This window comes from Drosophila novamexicana, unplaced genomic scaffold (assembly GCF_003285875.2).
Source record: "Drosophila novamexicana strain 15010-1031.04,08,12 unplaced genomic scaffold, DnovRS2.1 tig00001911-arrow-arrow-pilon, whole genome shotgun sequence".
NCBI classification, from domain to species: Eukaryota; Metazoa; Arthropoda; class Insecta; order Diptera; family Drosophilidae; genus Drosophila; species Drosophila novamexicana.
The window spans coordinates 42,218-60,515 of NW_020824906.1; the positions used below are offsets into that span (position 1 = coordinate 42,218).

The 18,298-nt window shown below is 35.6% G+C and overlaps 1 protein-coding gene across 3 annotated transcripts in view; it reads left to right on the forward strand.

The window, feature by feature from the left end:
- LOC115768661 (insulin receptor substrate 1) overlaps positions 1-18,298 on the forward strand; it is a 90,011-nt gene that overhangs the window by 24,417 nt on the left and 47,296 nt on the right. For 2 of the 3 annotated variants that reach the window (XM_030713341.1, XM_030713342.1), the window contains exons 3-4: positions 4,472-4,652; positions 17,107-17,238. In XM_030713341.1, the coding sequence (XP_030569201.1) occupies positions 4,472-4,652; positions 17,107-17,238 (313 nt within the window). Of the gene's footprint in view, positions 1-4,471; positions 4,697-17,106; positions 17,239-18,298 lie in introns of those variants that run through there. The other variant, XM_030713343.1, reaches the window with a different exon arrangement.

Below are 18,298 nucleotides of genomic sequence, written 5' to 3' on the forward strand. Positions count from 1 at the left end.
GATTGGGATTCAACGCGACATTTTACCTTTTAATAAAATCAGCTGTCTCTCCATTATTCATTTTTCTTGCCTGATTTCAGGTAATTTCAGACAAGTTCAAGTTCTATTTTCCGACGAATGTTTGTCGTCACTAATACTTTTATTAATCGTAGCAAAACGACCGGATCGCTTAGTTTCACATACCCTTGAGAGTATTCTAAGAACAGAGAGAGATATCTCCGACCCCATATACTATATATATTTTTGATCAGTATTAACAGCCGAATCGATATAGCCATGTCCGTCTGTCTGTTTTTATGCGATCTAGTCTCATAGTTTTAATGCTATCGTCATGAAACTTTGTAAACGTCTCTGTTTCCGTTGCAGTACATATGTGTACCATCTGGATCGGACGACTATATCAAATAGCTGCCATCGAAACGATGGGTGGAAAATAAAGTTCTTGTTTTTTTTTTTTTTTTTTTTTCAATATGTCATGACCAAACTCGGCATTTATTAGTTTTACTATGCTTCCCATATATATGATAAATCCTATCAACGTCGCACTATTTTATCATATAGCTGCCATGAATCTCGGTCGAAAATGCCATGGAAATCTCTGTCGAAAATGAAGTAGTTCTATACATACTTAATACATGTATGTAAAATTTTGTTTACATCGGACCACTTTATCACTGCCTTAGAAACGATCTGTAGAAATTGAAGCTCTTTTATGACCTTTTTTTTTTCAAATTATTTTGGCGAGGCATTATAAGCATTATAAAAGAGATCGGCCTGCAAGGGTAGTAAATCTTCGGCGTGCCGAAGATACCGCTTCTTTCGTGATTTTGATTGTGTTGATTTATCTCGCTCCCACTACAGGAAACCGCCTTGGCTTACTCTCAGTGCTCTGCATTATGCTATGTACCGTTTTACTGATGTTTGTGTATGTGTCCGCACGAGCAAAAATTCATACTCGAAATCATAAATCATGAAATTTTCTTTTGCGCCCATGATCTGCCCTTTCACACACATTTGTGTGTGCGTGTCTATATACAGAGCTCGAATTTCAGGAAGAATTTCACATCGGCAGTGTAAATCTTTTAATATTTCATATTACTCGACCCTTCAAAAGGGTAGAAATGTCACCGACTTTTGAGAAAAATTGAAGTAGTGGGTATTTTTGCTTGTTCGGACACATACACACACACAATTAAATGGTAGATAGAGATGTTAATAAACAATTAGGTAACAATCAGCTTTTCGCCCTCTTTCTTAATCGTGGCTCCTCCAAATAAATTTAAAAAAGCCAGACATCGAAAAAACGGCATTTTCCCTTTTGCACTGAAGAGTGCTTTAGATGAAAAACTCCCCGATCATCTTATGGAAAATCGTTTCATTTTTATAAATTACATTATTATTTTCAGCAATGATAAAGAGTCCCATCTCAAAATATAGAAACCATATTCGACATATAAACAAGTAAGAGATTCTAGTCGGGAGCTCCCGACTAGGGGATACCCTGAACCCTCTTATTCCAACACCAAATAAATTATTAAAAAAAAGTTCCATTTGCAAGGCTCGATGCTGATCAAGAATATATATACTTTATGGGGTCGGAGATGCTTCCTTCTCCCTGTTACATACATTTGGCTTTCGCACAAATACAATATGCCCTTATACCCATTTTTAATGGGTTCAGGGTATAAAAAGGATAGAAGAAGTAAATAATATAGACCCTCCTGCAGGCCATTTAACGAAAAACATAAGTTATCATTGATGATAAACTTATTTATAGCACTAAATTAATAGCAGAAATACGTAATCGTTCGGAAATTGAAAAATGTGGCAAAAATAAGTACGAGTTCAAAACGTCCAGTATATTTAAAACTTTATTAATATTCTTTTAAAGACAAAGTTAATACAAAAAATTTCTGAACTTCTAGTAAAAAATAAATATAATGCCGTCGCCCCACAACCAAGATAACACTTCAGTCTCAGCTAGAAAAACCGAATTAATATAGCAGCAGAGAAAACAATACATCGCAATTTCTAATGCTGTAGATAGAATTCAATAAAGACGCGCGTGATTGTGTGTGTGTACATGTATACAGGAATTCTTGCAATTTGCGATAGCTGCCGCAATCACGAGGACTGCAAAAATACTTTTTCTTTAATAACTTTAGTGTTTCCTAACCGAGCTTGATGAAATTTTTAACCTAAGATATTATTGTACTATAGAATATTTGTATATTTTCAAAAAGTCAAGTGCAGAAAATAGTGGCTTATATTTGCAGGATATGCAAATTGGTTTTCGAAATTTGAACAAAAAACATGATTTCGATATCGATTTGTGTCGATTACTTGGAAAGGGGGAAATTTATCTGAAACAAGCTCGTACTGCGTGGGCACTAGTAGGACCTACCTACCTACTTGAGTATTGATGCCGATATATATATTTATGTGGGGTCGGAGATGCTTCCTTCTGCCTGTTACATACATTTGCACAAAAACATTATACCCTTTTTTCCCATTTTTCAAGGTATGAAATGTAACAGTTGCCAGGGTATAAAAAGTAACATATCCAATTCGTGAGATAAACGAAGTGCAGCCCAATTTGGTAACAACAAGCTTTTTTCCGTTTTCGATTAATATATTCCTAGATATTAATTAATTATCTTCCTTCTACTTAGCTTTTTTTGTTTTTTTATACCCTTGCAGAGGGTATTATAATCTTGTCGTGAAATGTGTAACGCATAGAAGGAGACATCTCCGACCCCATAAAGTATGTATATTCTTGATCAGCATCAACAGCCGAGTCGATATAGCCATGTCCGTCTGTCTGTTTTTATGCGAACTAGTCTCTTAGTTTTAAAGCCATCTTAATGAAACTTTGCAGAAGTCCCTCGTTCTGTTGCACGCAGCACATATCTTAAAACCTGGATCGGACCACTATATCATAGAGCTGCCATAGGAACGATCGGTCGAAAATTAAGTAATTGTATGAAAAAACATTTTGTTTATCAAGATATCTTGACCAAACTCGGCAATTATAAGTTTTAGTAAGCTCCTCATATATATGTAAAATCCTTTTAAGATCGGACCACTATATCATATAGCTGTCATAGGAACGATCGGTCGAAAATTAAGTTCTTGTATGAAAAAACATTTTGCTTATCAAGATATCTTGCCCAAACTCGGCATTAACTATTTTCCCTGTGCTTCTTAGATACGGGCAAAGCACTATAAGCATTATGAAAAGGTTGGGTCTGCAAGGGTATTAGATAGCTTTTCTTTCTCGTTTTTTTTAAACCCTGAACCCATTAAAAATGGGTATAAGGGTATATTGTATTTGTGCAAAATCCAAATGTATGTAACAGGCAGAAGGAAGCATCTCCGACCATATAAAGTATATATATTCTTGATCAGCACTAATAGCCGAGTCGATCTAGCCATGTCCGTCTGTCTGTCCGTCCGTCCGTCCTTCCGTCCGTCCGTCCGTCCGTATGTATGAACGCAAGGATCTCAGAACCTATAATAGCTAGAGACTTGAAATGTAGATGCTCCTAGTTCCCGCGCAGATCGAGTTTGTTTCCGATAATCGATAACTTACTCCGTTTCCAAGCAATCGATAAAAATCGAAATCGATATCCTGGTTTTTGGGCAATTTTGATAAATAATAAGAGCTAGAGTCACCAAACTTGACATATAGCTTTTAAAATAGAATATATATATGCATTTGATGTTGGAAGAAGAGGGTTCAGGGTATCCCCTAGTCGGGAGCTCCCGACTGGAACCTCTTGTTTTTTATTATATTCTAACATTATTATTGCTTATGAGGTTGTTTTATTCTAAACTTTTCGTAAACCTCAACATTTTTTTCTACCTATGTTATTAAAATATTTTGGCAAATTATAGAAATGATTATTACGTTCTGTCACTAGTGGTGAACGACGACCCTTGATTGTCGAACCAAGGCATACTTGTGTTCAGTGCACAACTAATATGAGAGGTGACTTTAATCCACGGGTTATTAGTCTGACAAAGTTTTTTGAAGAAGCGCTAAAATATAAAAACTTCTTCTTTGGTGATTAATCATAAATTAAAGTACTGCGAGTCATAGTTTTCAATTTCGAGTGTGCTAGTATGGGAAAGTAATAAAGAGTTTGTCCCATTGCTATATTTATGCCCTGACAAAATAATCAAAATAGGACTACAACCTCGAAAATTATTCGAGAATCCATATCCCACTGCGTAGATCATAGGTAATGTATGCAGATTGCAGAGTTTATATATACTAAGGTGATTAACATCCACACATTTGCGGCGTTGAATAAATTCTAGTGCAGGTGGATTTTCTTAAAACACCATGCCATCAAGTGTCTTTCGCTTTTCAAAAGACTGACGAACTAAGGCCAAAGGCGCTGCTTATTGATAATGATTCATTTACATAAACATTAAATACAATTTTTATATTAATTTTCTATTTTAGAATATGTTTGGCAAGTCATTGTCCAAAAGAAAGGAATGTCCGTACATGTTGGAATCACTGGAAGTTATCATTGCTGCCTAACTTCAAAATCACTGACTTTTATATGTATTGGACCGGAAAAATTAGCGAATGGAGATAATCGAATTGTAAAAGTTGAGATACTTTTAAACACTATTAGAAGGTGCGTACCCGAACGAATTAAATTAATAACTGGAACGTACGAATGTAAGTTCTGTTATGAATTCGCTAAAATCACTACTCAGAGGTCTTCTATCTTGTACAAACTCTTCATTATAACATTGTGCAGTTAGTTTCAGTTTCTATAAAAATAATTAGAATATTTAATATTATAATCTGTGGACATTGTTGAATAGACTTTAATCGTTCAATTAGTTTATTTTACTTCCTTTTTGCATTTACTTAAAGTTATAATTTAAATGTGCTTGACAAACCTGTTAAGATATTCAAATAAGATTCTTTTCATATTTTCAGTTCTATGAAACATAACTACACTTTTTGAGTAATTGTGTCACTAAAAAGTGGTTAGCATGGCGATTTTGATTTTTGAATTGTTAGTTGATGCCATATGACTATATTTAAATAAATTTAAATTTAACGAATGGACAAGAGTCATCTTGCTTAATAATCTTTAGCTAATGTGCAACACAACAGTTTTAAACTAAAAAACCGACACATGCTTTTTCAAAAGGAAAAATAACAACAAGAGGCTGATAAAGACATGTAAATGTACATGCTGGCTTTTCCAAAAAAAAAACTACAAAAACACTTCATGCAGACTAAATATCGCATACGAACATATTATTTTCTTCCTGGCTAGACTTCGGTACATGAATTGGCCATATTTATCTGTGTGGTGTGGACGACTCTCGGGCGATTGATGATGCATTCTTCGTTTAATAGTCCAGTGGTGCGTGGCTTTGTGACGTATTCCTTGTTCCTTCCCAATAATGAGTACAAAGATTTAATGGCTTTGGCTAGAAACAAATATAATATGAAACAGCTTACAGCCGACATAACCGATAAGCTGATTGCGGATTTCCGCAAGGCGTCACCGTCTGCATTAGCTCAAACGGAATTCACGCTATTATTGCGGGCCGCTGCTACCAGGGCGATGACAAAACTATTTGATGTGTCAGCATCATGATTGTTCGTGTTCGCTCTCAACAGACGGTTAACTAATCCCCCTTAAATTATGCCTGTCCTTGATTATGTCTACGAGCTGCAGTCCATTATGTACAGTCGACAAATTAATAAGCAAATTAAAATGTTTCGATTTTGCAGAATTTTGTATTGGACTGAAGTCGTTTACATAAATAAATAGGGCAAAAATTTCAAATGAAAATTTACTGCGGGTTTCAATTTATTTAACTTGTATGTGTTGTTTAAGTTATCGTCATGTGAAGAACAAAATTTGTTCATGCGATTTTCAAAATGTTGCACATTATTAGCCAGGATTAAAATAAAACTTCCGACTTTACTCAACTATTGGTAAAACTTTGGCCTTATCAGTTGGAAAGGGATTGGCCTTACATATTTTTGGTAGCTTTTACTATTAACAAATATGTAATGACAGTATCCCTTACCTTGGTATTTTTATTGTCAGGAGGCTTACGCGGAAAGACCACATTACCCAAACAGTCAAGGTAAGCCTCTTCAAGTCTTCCCTTTTGAGGCACGCCATTTTAAAATATACTTAAAATGGTCCAAATGGTCGCCTTAAACGACCATGCCCGCTAATTTAAAGGAAAATTTGGCTGATCGCGGAATGGGCCACTACTTGAAGACATTTTGTATCTTCTTGATGGCATCGACGGCATAGACAGTTTCGCTTTAAATAATCTGTCCCCCATGGGAAATCACCCACACACGGTTGTCAATTCGGGAATGGCTTTCCTAGATAACTAATGAATCTTCACCACCGTCTTATCTGCATTTCTCTTATTTCTCTTTATCTGTTCATGTATGCAACGAGCAGAACAAAGCATTTCCGTCTCTGTAGAGCATACATTTTGTTAATCAGCATAAATAGTCAAGTCGATCTAGACAAGTCTGTCTGTCTATCCATCCCTGACCGACGGATTAAGGTATGATATTTGAAAAGTATGTTCTCCTAGTGCCCAAACAGTACGAGTTTATTTCGAACAATCAATTAGTAGCTTTTTGCTGGATTTGTCTTCTTTTTATAGTTAATTATAACTGGAAAAACGTTAGCATATCTGCAGAAAGTTTCCCTTTGTGGGATGAGGTCATTACCTATTAGCTATGTCCAAACGGAGGTTGCTGCATTAATAGTACAGATTGTCATAAGACAAAATAAATTAATAATTAATTAAATTAAACATTCAATTTATAATAAATTTAATGTGTTGATACGGCATTATCGAACAAATTTAGAATAATCTTGAGATCATCCTGAGTCTATTCTGATTGCATTGCGAGCTGACATCAATTTAAAACATACAATAAATAAATAGAATACTAAATGGTATTTTACGTCCTTACCCTCTCCAAATTTTCATTTTTTCGTGGAAAATTTAAATTTACTAGCATTATCTTGAATTTGAGTCTCAAATTTTACCTTACATAAATATTTGAATATGAGTTTGAATTTCATTGAATAAAGAGCCACGAGTTAGATTGAATTTTTTCCTTGTTGCTAAATATATAAAATCTCATTTATACAACTTTAGACTTGGAGAAATTTTACAATTATTCACCTTCATCGCAGAGGATAACAGCAGTACAAATTTCAGCTTCCTAGGTCTTACGGTTCGGGAATTGTGTTAATCATCATCAGGATATACAGTTTTATATTTAGAGATGTACTTACACGCAATAAGATACATAGATTCTTGCTTAGCAATTTATATAGTTTCTTAAAATCCTGAACTTTGTTTTCATATGAAAACTTTCTTGTTCTTTTTTTTTTACATACATCTGGCTTTCGTTTTAACGGAGCAGGGTTAAGAAGTTTACCAGAACGAATAAAAGGATTATTTTTTAACCTAGCGAATGCTTTGAGATTTGGTGTCAAGTGGATATAGGCCTTAAGGGAAAAAATGTTTATTATACCCTGAACCCATTAAAAATGGGTATAAGGGTATATTGTATTTGTGCAAAGTCCAAATGTATGTAACAGGCAGAAGGAAGCATCTCCGACCCCATAAAGTATATATATTCTTGATCAGCGTCAATAGCCGAGTCGACCTAGCCATGTCCGTATGTCTGTCCGTCCGTCCGTCCGTATATATGAACGCAAGGATCTCAGAACCTATAAGAGCTAGAGACTTTAGATGTAGATGCTCCTAGCTCCCGCGCAGATCGAGTTTGTTTCCGATAATCGATAACTTACTCCGTTTCCAAGCAATCGATAAAAATATATAAATAGATATCGATATTCTGTTTTTTGGGTAATTTTGATAAATAATAAGAGCTAGAGTCACCAAACTTCTAAAATAGAATATATATATGCATAAGATGTTGGAAGAAGAGGGTTCAGGGTATCCCCTAGTCGGGAGCTCCCGACTAGAACCTCTTACTTGTTTTTACAATAAAATAATGTTTTGTTGGATTTTGTATTCCATCTCTATGGACTTTACTTTTTTTTACTATCTATCTAACTGCCTACTGTCATTTCCATAAGTAAAATAATCTTTTGTTCTGAATATAGGCACGCGTAATAACTATCTTATAAGTAACTTGTGTCATTTCTATGTTCTATTATTTCTATATGTTCTGTTTATTTATTTTGATTGTTTTACTTTTCGGTAGCAAACATCTTATGGTGACTATTATTATTTTTGTACATTGTATTAATACTGTATAGTGCGTCAATATTGTTTGTTCGACCTACTGTAATGCTTTTTGTAATCATCTCTGACGAGCCGAAACTATTCAATCAAGGTATAGTTAGGTGTACAATAGATAAAAGTGTAAATATATTTCTTAATATAAATTTAAATTATATTAATTTAATTGCCTAATCAGGCCGGAGATGTCTAATTCGCCGTTAATTACTTATGGATAATTATAACACTTAATCATGAGAAGTCTGGAGCAAAAACATGAATGGTTTCTGTACAGATGCAATTCCATCTTTATGAATCATATCACCAGTATTTGTTCCAGGTGTCCACCAAGATCATTAACTTCATTATCGGTACTGTTGAAGCGATAATGAAAAATAATATAAAATAAATTATATACAAATTTTTTAGTATTAATTTGTTATTAATATAATTTACCCAAAACCAGTAACTGGTTTTCTTTATGTGACATGTTTTATTCCAAAATACTAGTGGATTTTTTAAAATAATAATTTTATTTCTACGGAATGTGAAAATTTTTCGTTCAGTTGACTCATATATAGTTTTAGCACTTAGTATGTGCGGCTAAATACTTCAATTTTTAACTAAAGTAATTTTTTCTAGTCTTTTTGAGTCTTTTTGAAAATATTTTAGCAGATTATGATACGGACTTCATTGATGCGTCAGCCTCCCCTATAAGCTCCAAGTTCTTGGTGTTTAGATGTTGTAGGAATGGTAGACTCTGAAGTTCCCGCGTCTGGATTTTGTATGTTGTCTCTGTTTACGAACTTGGTACCAATGAAGGCGACGCGGTCGAAGGTCACGATGGGTACCGACTACATCCATCTCTGGTTGGAACAACATTCGGTTGTTTACTATTATGAAACCATCGTCGACCTTCGTGATCGGGTCCAGGTGGCTGGGTTGAGTCTTGCTGTGGGCAACGCCACCCGCATGTAAACCTTGGGCGCATGAGTCATCGACCGCTAGCTCACAGAAGGTTGCATTAGATGTTGGAATGCAGTTTGTGACCACAATAACCTCAGATTCGCACTCGGCCACGATGTAGACACGTAGCTGCAGCATTCTGCCATTGTGCGCTAAAAGAAAGATGGTGACTCTTGTAGAAAAAACTGATCTTAGGATATATACAAAAATGTGTATTACATCGTTTGATTGCAAGATCTGCATAGTAGCTACTTCCATAATGCTAATGACAGCGGTTTCTGTGGACTAATCAACCAAAACGGACTTTAAATCTTTCTGGTCCAAGACCGGGTTTTTATGTCTGGTATGGCAAGAGTGATAGTGAGCATCAAATTCTCGATCTCCGTAATCAAAATTCTATTCCTTGCTAATATGACTTCAAACAGGTGACCGGTGTCTATCGGTGTCTAGCGGACAACAGGGATCTTACTTGGGTGATGTTTCTCTCCAGTAATCGTTGAATGTGCGATTTCGGAAATAACCCCACCATTTATGTCGTCTTATCCGCCTTGCGAGCGTAATGGAACACGTTGGCCATATGTTTATGTACCCATACTGCTCCCAGACAAACACCTCTCAATCTACTATCGGAATATAGTCAGAGTGGGAATAGTCGGTTAAACGGGTGAATTAGGACGAAGTGAAGAAGGGAACCAACGCGAAGAATAACTTAAAAAAGTAGAGTAAAATTTGTATCTGTATTATTAAATCTTAACAAATGGTGCATAAGTACATAATAAGATAAACCACAGAGGCTTTGTCCTTGCGGACCACCCTTCCCTTAATCAGGACGGATGTCCCCGAATCGACTTCTACCTTTGCTTCGACGCATAAAGGAGTCAACTTAATGCCGAGTCTGTTTTGACCAAGACTTTCTCACCGAGTTCGAACACCCTGTTTCGTCTGATCTGGTTAACTCTATTTTGTTTGACCATCTGCGATTTTTGCACTCTATTTCTCATTGTCTGCCGTGCTGTAGATTATTGCAATTGGTCTCTTGTTAGTGACACTGTGCACAGACCCGTTATATAACGCGGTGGCTCGGAGGACAAGCTCCACTGTGTCGCCACCACCGCTGTTCATTCTAATGCTTCTTGCTATTTCTCCTTACGTGCTATGGAAGCATTCCACTTGGCCATTTGATATGCTGCGGAGCGGGGGTGAATTGCTGATGGAATTATCGAATTGTTTTTATGGTCTCTGAATTGAGTGATGAATCGTTGTCTTATTATTGACTGGCAATGGAAGCATATATTCGATTTTTACATCCACGATAGTGCGGGACGCTATCGGTTGGACCACTGCGAATTTCTATAACTTGCCTTCACAAGTAAAGAAGAATTCCTTACTCGTCAAGTATATGTCGACGTGTAACATTTCTCCGCTATACGACGGAATTGTTGTCTCGCTTAGTTACTGTCTTTTTGGGTGTCGGTCGGATTGCCTTTGCGCAAATCTGACAGTTTAACACCATTTTGTTTGCTAATTTGATATTTATTTCTCGACTTCGTAGTAATATTGAAGAAAGGTTAGATTCTCGTGTGTCAACGTACCGAGTTCTTGCTCGCTGACGTAAATTGGCCGCTTGTCGACTTATGTGAAATGTAATCTGCTGAGAATAGCGTTGAAATTCAACACTGTATTAAAGGAAGCAAGTACCGCGTCTGCGGCCCTCTGATCTTGCATCTTATAATGATCATTGGTGGTAATCGCGAGAGCTGTCATTTAAGGGCTTAAAGGTTTCGTAGGCGGCGGTGGCTGCCTGACGCAATGATACGTTTCTTGTAAACTTACAAATTCTGGCGGGCATTTGATCGCGTCTAAGGGCTTGTCACATTTGATGTCCTCTATGATCTGAACTTCTTCATAATCCTTCACCTTATGTGGGTGTTTCTTACACATGTTGTTGGGTGTTTCTTACACATTTCTGAAAATGTCACATTTTTGCTAAATGTGTAAAATGCGGCCTGTACCTTTAATTTCATACATTTTTTAAAAATGGCACATTTTTGAAAAATGTGTAAATTCGCTCCGCACATTTTGTGTTTTTTGCGATGGTTAATCGAGATTTTTATCGATGTTGTGAAGAATGTGAAAGTATCATAACCATAAACAGCTGATATATCAACGAGTGCAAGCGGTAACTTTAAATAAGAAATTTAAAATAAGAATAATCCCACATTTTTTAGAATTTAAACATGGCGAAATGTCGAAAAGAGCACCTAAATTCGAGAGCGCAATTTTTGAGTTTAAAAAGAAAAACTTTGCGGCGCTTATGTAAATTTAAGCAACTCAATCAGCTGTTTATTTAAATAAGCGGCACTTTTCCCACTCACATGTTAACGACAATCGGTGGGACTCCAATATGTGAAATTTGAAAATGTGACATTTCTTAAGTCAGTGGGCAGAGGCTATCAGTTTACCTGTTAAGTCGGTAAAGTGTTGCTTAAAGTCTTGTCTTAGGTTATTACTAGTCTGCTCACAGTGCGCCCGCTTGCGCAGCTAAGGCGCTGGAGACCGCACTCTTATTTTTGGTACGGCTGATCCAACCACTTACATAATTTTTTTTATGGTTGTTTCTTATTGTATATTTTCAGCGGAGAGATCGACGTCTCCTTGGGTTCTGATGTCCTCAGTTCGTTGAGCTTTTTATTTAAACGGGTTTCGAATCGCGGGTTTTATGTTTATGTTTGAGTTGCGCGCCAATTATGTTGATTTCACTCGGTTCTGGTGTTGGCTGAAGGCGCAGCAGATGATGAAGGGAGCCAACGACCGATTTCTCCTTAAAGTAGGTGTTGGCCGACGGACGCAACAATAAGACAATAAGGGACTCGGTTTTATATATATATTGAGCAAGACCGCCCGATATTAATGCCACTTAAGAACTAAATACAAAAGTGACCTTAAGAATAAACCCTAGCTGAGAGTTCCCAGAAGCGCTGGTAGTGATAAGGTGCTCTGCTGGCGCTGATTGCCGCAAAGCTGACTGTTGTTTACCGTTGAGTGGTCGTTGACACCGCGGATGGGGTCAGCAGCTTACTTATATAGTTTTGATAAATATAATATTCTCCTGTACCATACGCAGAAGACATTTTATTTTTTTTTAATATCTTATTGTTCTCTTTCCAAAACAATCATAAAAATTTAAAGTAGACACTTATATTTGCAGCATAACTATAATGTTTTAAGAGGTAGATAAGACCAATTTGGTTTTAATGTTTTGCAGCACATAGACGCAGTCAATCGATGCTGTAATATTCTAATAATAGAAGCAAACAGACGAAATGATAAGGCATATAATGATATAAGGCATATAAGCAAAGATAAAATGGTCAACATCATTAATATTAGTGATTGGTTGCCGAACCTCAAAAAAAAAAGGTCAAAACATATCGATTTAAATGTATATCGTTTTGCCCCAAATCGCAGGGAGACGAGCGTTGCCAACATAGCATCCCAAAAGCTAACAAACCGTTCGAAATAACACATTGTTTAATAAGTAATACATCTATTTTTGCATTACTACACGGATTTACAGCTCGTAAGACTGTACGGTACTAAGATAATAAATACAAAAGACCTGATCGCGGCAAGTGTTTCACGTCAAATGAATTTAAAGACTTAATGACAGAAGTTACTATCAAACAATTAAAACAGCGACCGGATTACCTTAAATTAATGTCCAGGTATAATGGATCAATAGCAGTTTGATTCCAATGATTTTAAAACTAGAGCGGAAAAATATAATATTTTGGGAAACAATCATAGACAAATTAGAATGCGCAGTCAATAACACATTGTAGCATTAAACTGTTTTTAAATTAAATTCTTTTATGAAGTTTAAAGGAAAAGTTACACAAAACATATACAACACAACTAAGAGAAAGTTTGAAAAAAATTAGAAATGAAGCCGAGAAAATCAAAAGTGAGTACAACAAAAATATAAAAAACGGTAAAACGAAAATCAAGCAAAAGCAACAAAGTTAAATACAAACATGATGATGTGATGGATTTAAAAATTCTTGACGCTTAGATAAGGGGTATCTAAAAAAATAGATTTCGAAGCATAAAGTTCCGTATATGATAGCCAAGATAAAAAAACAAGTCGTTGGATAAGAAAGAAACAATCAAAAAAATGTATTTAATTTTACATAAATAGTTACAGAATCTTTAAATATAAATCTGTTCGTCCTGACTGACCGACTGCTTGACTGACTAATTGGTGATCAACGCATTGCCCAAACAGTAAGAGCGAGGAAGCTAAAATTTTCACTGCAGTTACCTTATGTGATGAAGATACACGTTAAGACAGGATTTCCAACTACATGTGTGGAAAAATCGTGAAAAAAATTTGTATGTAACTTTTTGTTACACCATCCTTTGAGGGTTGTTTCACACTTTTCGAAAACGGCATTTCTCTTTGGCGGAACAGGGATATAATATATATATATATACCGTCTTTGCCCTACTCTAGCTACTATGAATCCGAAGTATTCAAAGCTTTTATTAAAAATTTAGTTTCTTCATCGCACAGACACTTGGGTACTTCGGCAATATATATATATATATATATATATATATATATATAATATATATATATATATATATATATATATTATATTAACGTATACTCAGTCGCGAATTTAACAAAATAAAATCGAGGGATTCGGCAAAAAATGTTGATCTTTAAAAATTCCTTGGACTTCGCTCTAACCGTGGATTTCACAGTAAACGAGAATTCGACAGGTACTCCGATTTACAACTTACAGGTCTTACATAATTCCCGCTCCGTTTGAAAACAATTTTTAATTTCCTACCAGTCAATTGCCGCTTGCGGAACGCTGTCTAAATATTTTTTTTTTTAACAGTTTATTTTCTGTTCACTGTAAACGAGATTTCGACAGGTACTCCGTTGTACAACTTACAGGTCTTACGTAATTCCTGCTCCGTTTGACAACAATTTTTAATTTCCTACCAGTCAGCTGCCGCTCGCGGAACGCTCTCTATAATTTTTTTTTTTTTTTTGTAACAGCTAATTTTTTGTTACTCTTGTTTAGCAACTTTTAAAACCAGCATATCGTTATCACATGCTAAGTCAATGTCGTTTTTAACTTGGGAAAATGTCCCGGCCTACTGAGTAACATTGGTCACTCGCTGGCTTCTCTGGCCTGTCATGCGCTCTAACGTGCTCTATATTTTTTAAGCTTGCGAGGCTTCGGATGGTGCTTGGGATCTCTCGATGGTTATAGGCTGATTGCATTCCTAATAAAATGGGGGACATTTTCTTGACCCTGATCATTTCGTCGCTTCAATACTCATGGGTAGTTCTGCTGCCTATTACCCTCGGCATTGTGACTAGCATTGAGCTAAGCAGCATAGTCATGTTCATGCGTTATGACAATTTTATTGATGACAAGTGTAGTGTCTTCTGTCGACTTCGTCATTGTACTACATCATTCTAAGGTCATCTTGCCTGACCGTATCTAGGAGCAACGCCCAGCCAGCAATGCCCTAGCTGATCCTTAAATTTAATTTCTTTTGCTCGTGACTGATTGATTCTGCCTTGATACCAAATGTTCGGATTCGCAGCTATTCTTTGGTTTCTACCTGGATCTTCGTATTTTAAGATCCGGCTGACGTCACTGCCGTATTCTTGCTAAATTCCTCTATATGAATCTATCCAACACATCAGCTTACAGTATAAAACAACTAAGAGGTTCTATTCGGAAGCTCCCGACTAGGGGATACCCTGAACGCTCTTCTTCCAACATCAAATGCATATATATATTCTATTTTAGAAGCTATATGTCAAGTTTAGTGACTCTAGCCCTTATTATTTACCAAAATTGCCAAAAAAAAAAAGGATATCGATATTGAGTTTTATCGATTTCTTGGAAACGGAGTAAGTTATCGATTATCGGAAACAAACTCGATCTGCGCGGGAACTAGGAGCATCTACATCTAAAATTTCAACGGACGGACGGACAGACAGACGGGCATGGCTAGATCGACTCGGCTATTGATGCTGATCAAGAATATATATACTTTATGGGGTCGGAGAAGCTTACTCCTGCCTGTTACATACATTTGGATTTTGCACAAATACAATATACCCTTAAACCCATTTTTAATGGGTTCAGGGTATAATAAGTGAATTGACACTTTTCATAATACAAAGGCCAATCTTTCACAATTTCCAAACTTAATCAGATCCAGACTAAAAATATAACCACGCTGTAACTCAAAGATCATTTACATTTTTGACAGAGTGCGGATTCTTGATGAGTTTTGGTGAATTTCTATTAATGTTGTTGGGCCAATTAAACAACAACCAAAATCGGAGACAATATTATTTAGAGCTTGTTCTCTATACGACTTCTAAATACAATATGCCGGCCAAGTCGGCATACATAAGCAATAAGAAAACTTTGATGCATCAGCACAATAAAGGCGAAAAGCCGCCACCTCCTAGAAAATAATACCTCCACAAACTGCCCATTTAAACTAAATATTGAAGTAGTTATACCATACACTGAGCAAAACTTCTACGCAAACACACTGAATCAAATGTTTCAATTTGATAATAAATGCATTGAGGTAGTCTGTGATTCAAGGTATAAGGTAATAACTTTCCAAAGAAATTCGACTATTACGACTCTGATCAAGAAGTCCAGTACGACCCGTGCAAGACCCTTGTCCGTCCTATTCTTGGGCCTTGCTCATGAACGGATTGAATCTGTACAGAAAATATTCTTGTTATTTGTTTATTAATTGTATTATACCAAGATCCGGTGACCCATTATCGTAAAATTCAGTTCGCTGTAATATTTATTTATAAATTAATTATGGACGCATTCTACCTCACTGACCAGGCAAATAAACAGCGGGATCTTATCTTCCTTGTATTAAATTATCTCTTAAAATATTTAGCAAGCAGATGATAGTCTTAGTCTGTATTCGCGTTTGTATATATATAACATATATTTAGCATATAATATTTCACCTTAAACTGGACAACTTTCTAGGCTTGCTTTTAATTTAGGTTTTTGCTAATAGATTATAAAAGTAAAAACACTGTGTAGAACTCTTGTTCTTAAGTATGAACATATGTGAAGCTCGAAATTCATGAGATGAATCAAATTATTTTTTTTTGTAAATATCAAAAAATACCAGAACTCAGGTTTCGATCGATAGTTACTATGACCCCTTTTTTTGTTATCAAGACAGTTTTAAAACAGGCTTTAACATAAGTTAATGCAAGTGCAATAAATGATTGTAATAGCAAAGATCGTCAGATCAATGTAAACAATGATTGGATAGAAAGCAGTTTCCTTGCAGATCAACGTTATAAGTAAGATGCTGTTTTGGCCTCGTAACCTCATAAAAGGGCTTAAATGCTCCTACACCGGCGCAGCGTTTGCTTCAGCGACTATTTGAAGACCATATTCATATTTATATAGCTAGAGTTTAAGTTATTTCTTATCATTTCCTTAACGCCTCTCTCTTTCCTTAATTCGGCTATCATGAGCAGTTATCGTAAACCTTCCATCTTAAAACTTTAGGTAGCCATGTTTTTAACAATCTTGTGATTCCTTAAATTGTTTTTTTCTATTTCTACCTCGACGGTCAGCTTTATGGGAATTTATTAGAAATCTAAAGATTCGTATTGAAATTCAGAAATTTTTATCTTAATCGTTAGTTGTCTCTCTGTATCTACTATCATTATTCTTAAGTATAAGATATGTAATTCAATCATCATATAACGCATTTTTTTATAATCAGAAGAAGAAAAGATTACATGTTATTTAATCTATGTTTCAGATGTGGACACGCTTCCCCACAAAACATTTTTTATATGGAACTAGGCCGACAGAGTGTGTTGGGTTCCGGTGAACTATGGATGGAAACAGAAGATTCCGCAATTGCTAAACATATGCACGATATGATATTAAGGTAAAACAAATTACTACGAGGTGCCGAAGAACTATCTCAATTTTAAACATATTGTAGACGATATATTTCTTTACTTGACCACAACTTTCGTGCACTATACACTATACAACAGCATTGACCACAAAATTAATTTTTAGGTTTTTATAGACATTTATTTTCGTAAATCTCATCCGAATATTTGTACACCAATTAAAAGTAAATAGATAAAACCACTATTAATTATTTCATTACAAATAATGCATATTACCACTAACTGTTCAGTTAAGTGATATAACACATAGTAATGATAACTACGAGAATATTATTAGTACAAAAAATGAAAACAATAAACAAAAAATGTTGTGCAAAAATGGGATATAACTTAGCAAACTTAAACTACAATATTTAAAATAATGCAAAAAAAATGAATTTGCAACTCTTTATATTCTGAACCCCCTTGATAATGGGTAAATACGTATGTATAATGTATTTGTGAAAATGTATCTAACAGGCAGAAGAAAGCATCACCGCATAGAGTATATATATTCTTGATCAGCATCAACAGCCTAGTCGATCTAGCCACGTCCGTCTGTCGGTCCGTCCGTCCATATGTATGAACGCAAGGATTTCAGAACCTATAAGAGCTATAAGAATTTTGGATGTAGGTCTAGTGCCTACGCAGATTAAGTTTGTTTTCGATAATCGATAACTTACTCAGTTTCCCAGCAATATATAGTTTGAGTATCTTTCATTTTATACCTATCGCCACTTCCCCGCTACCACCACAGTACTAGAATTCAAGTTAATAACCCAGCTTTTATTGCCAACCCATTTAAGCCACAATTTATATGCAATTGTTTTTTTGAGAACACACAAATATCCTATGGTATGTAGAAAATTTCATTAAGATCGGTTAAGAAACACGTGTTTGCGGCAGCTAGCGCAAATTCCAAGAATTTCTGTATACATGTACACACACACATTCATGAATGTCTGCTTTGAATTCTATCAACAGCATTGCAATTGCGATTGTATTATTCCTGTAAAGCACTGGCCCAAAGACACTAACAAAAAAATAAAA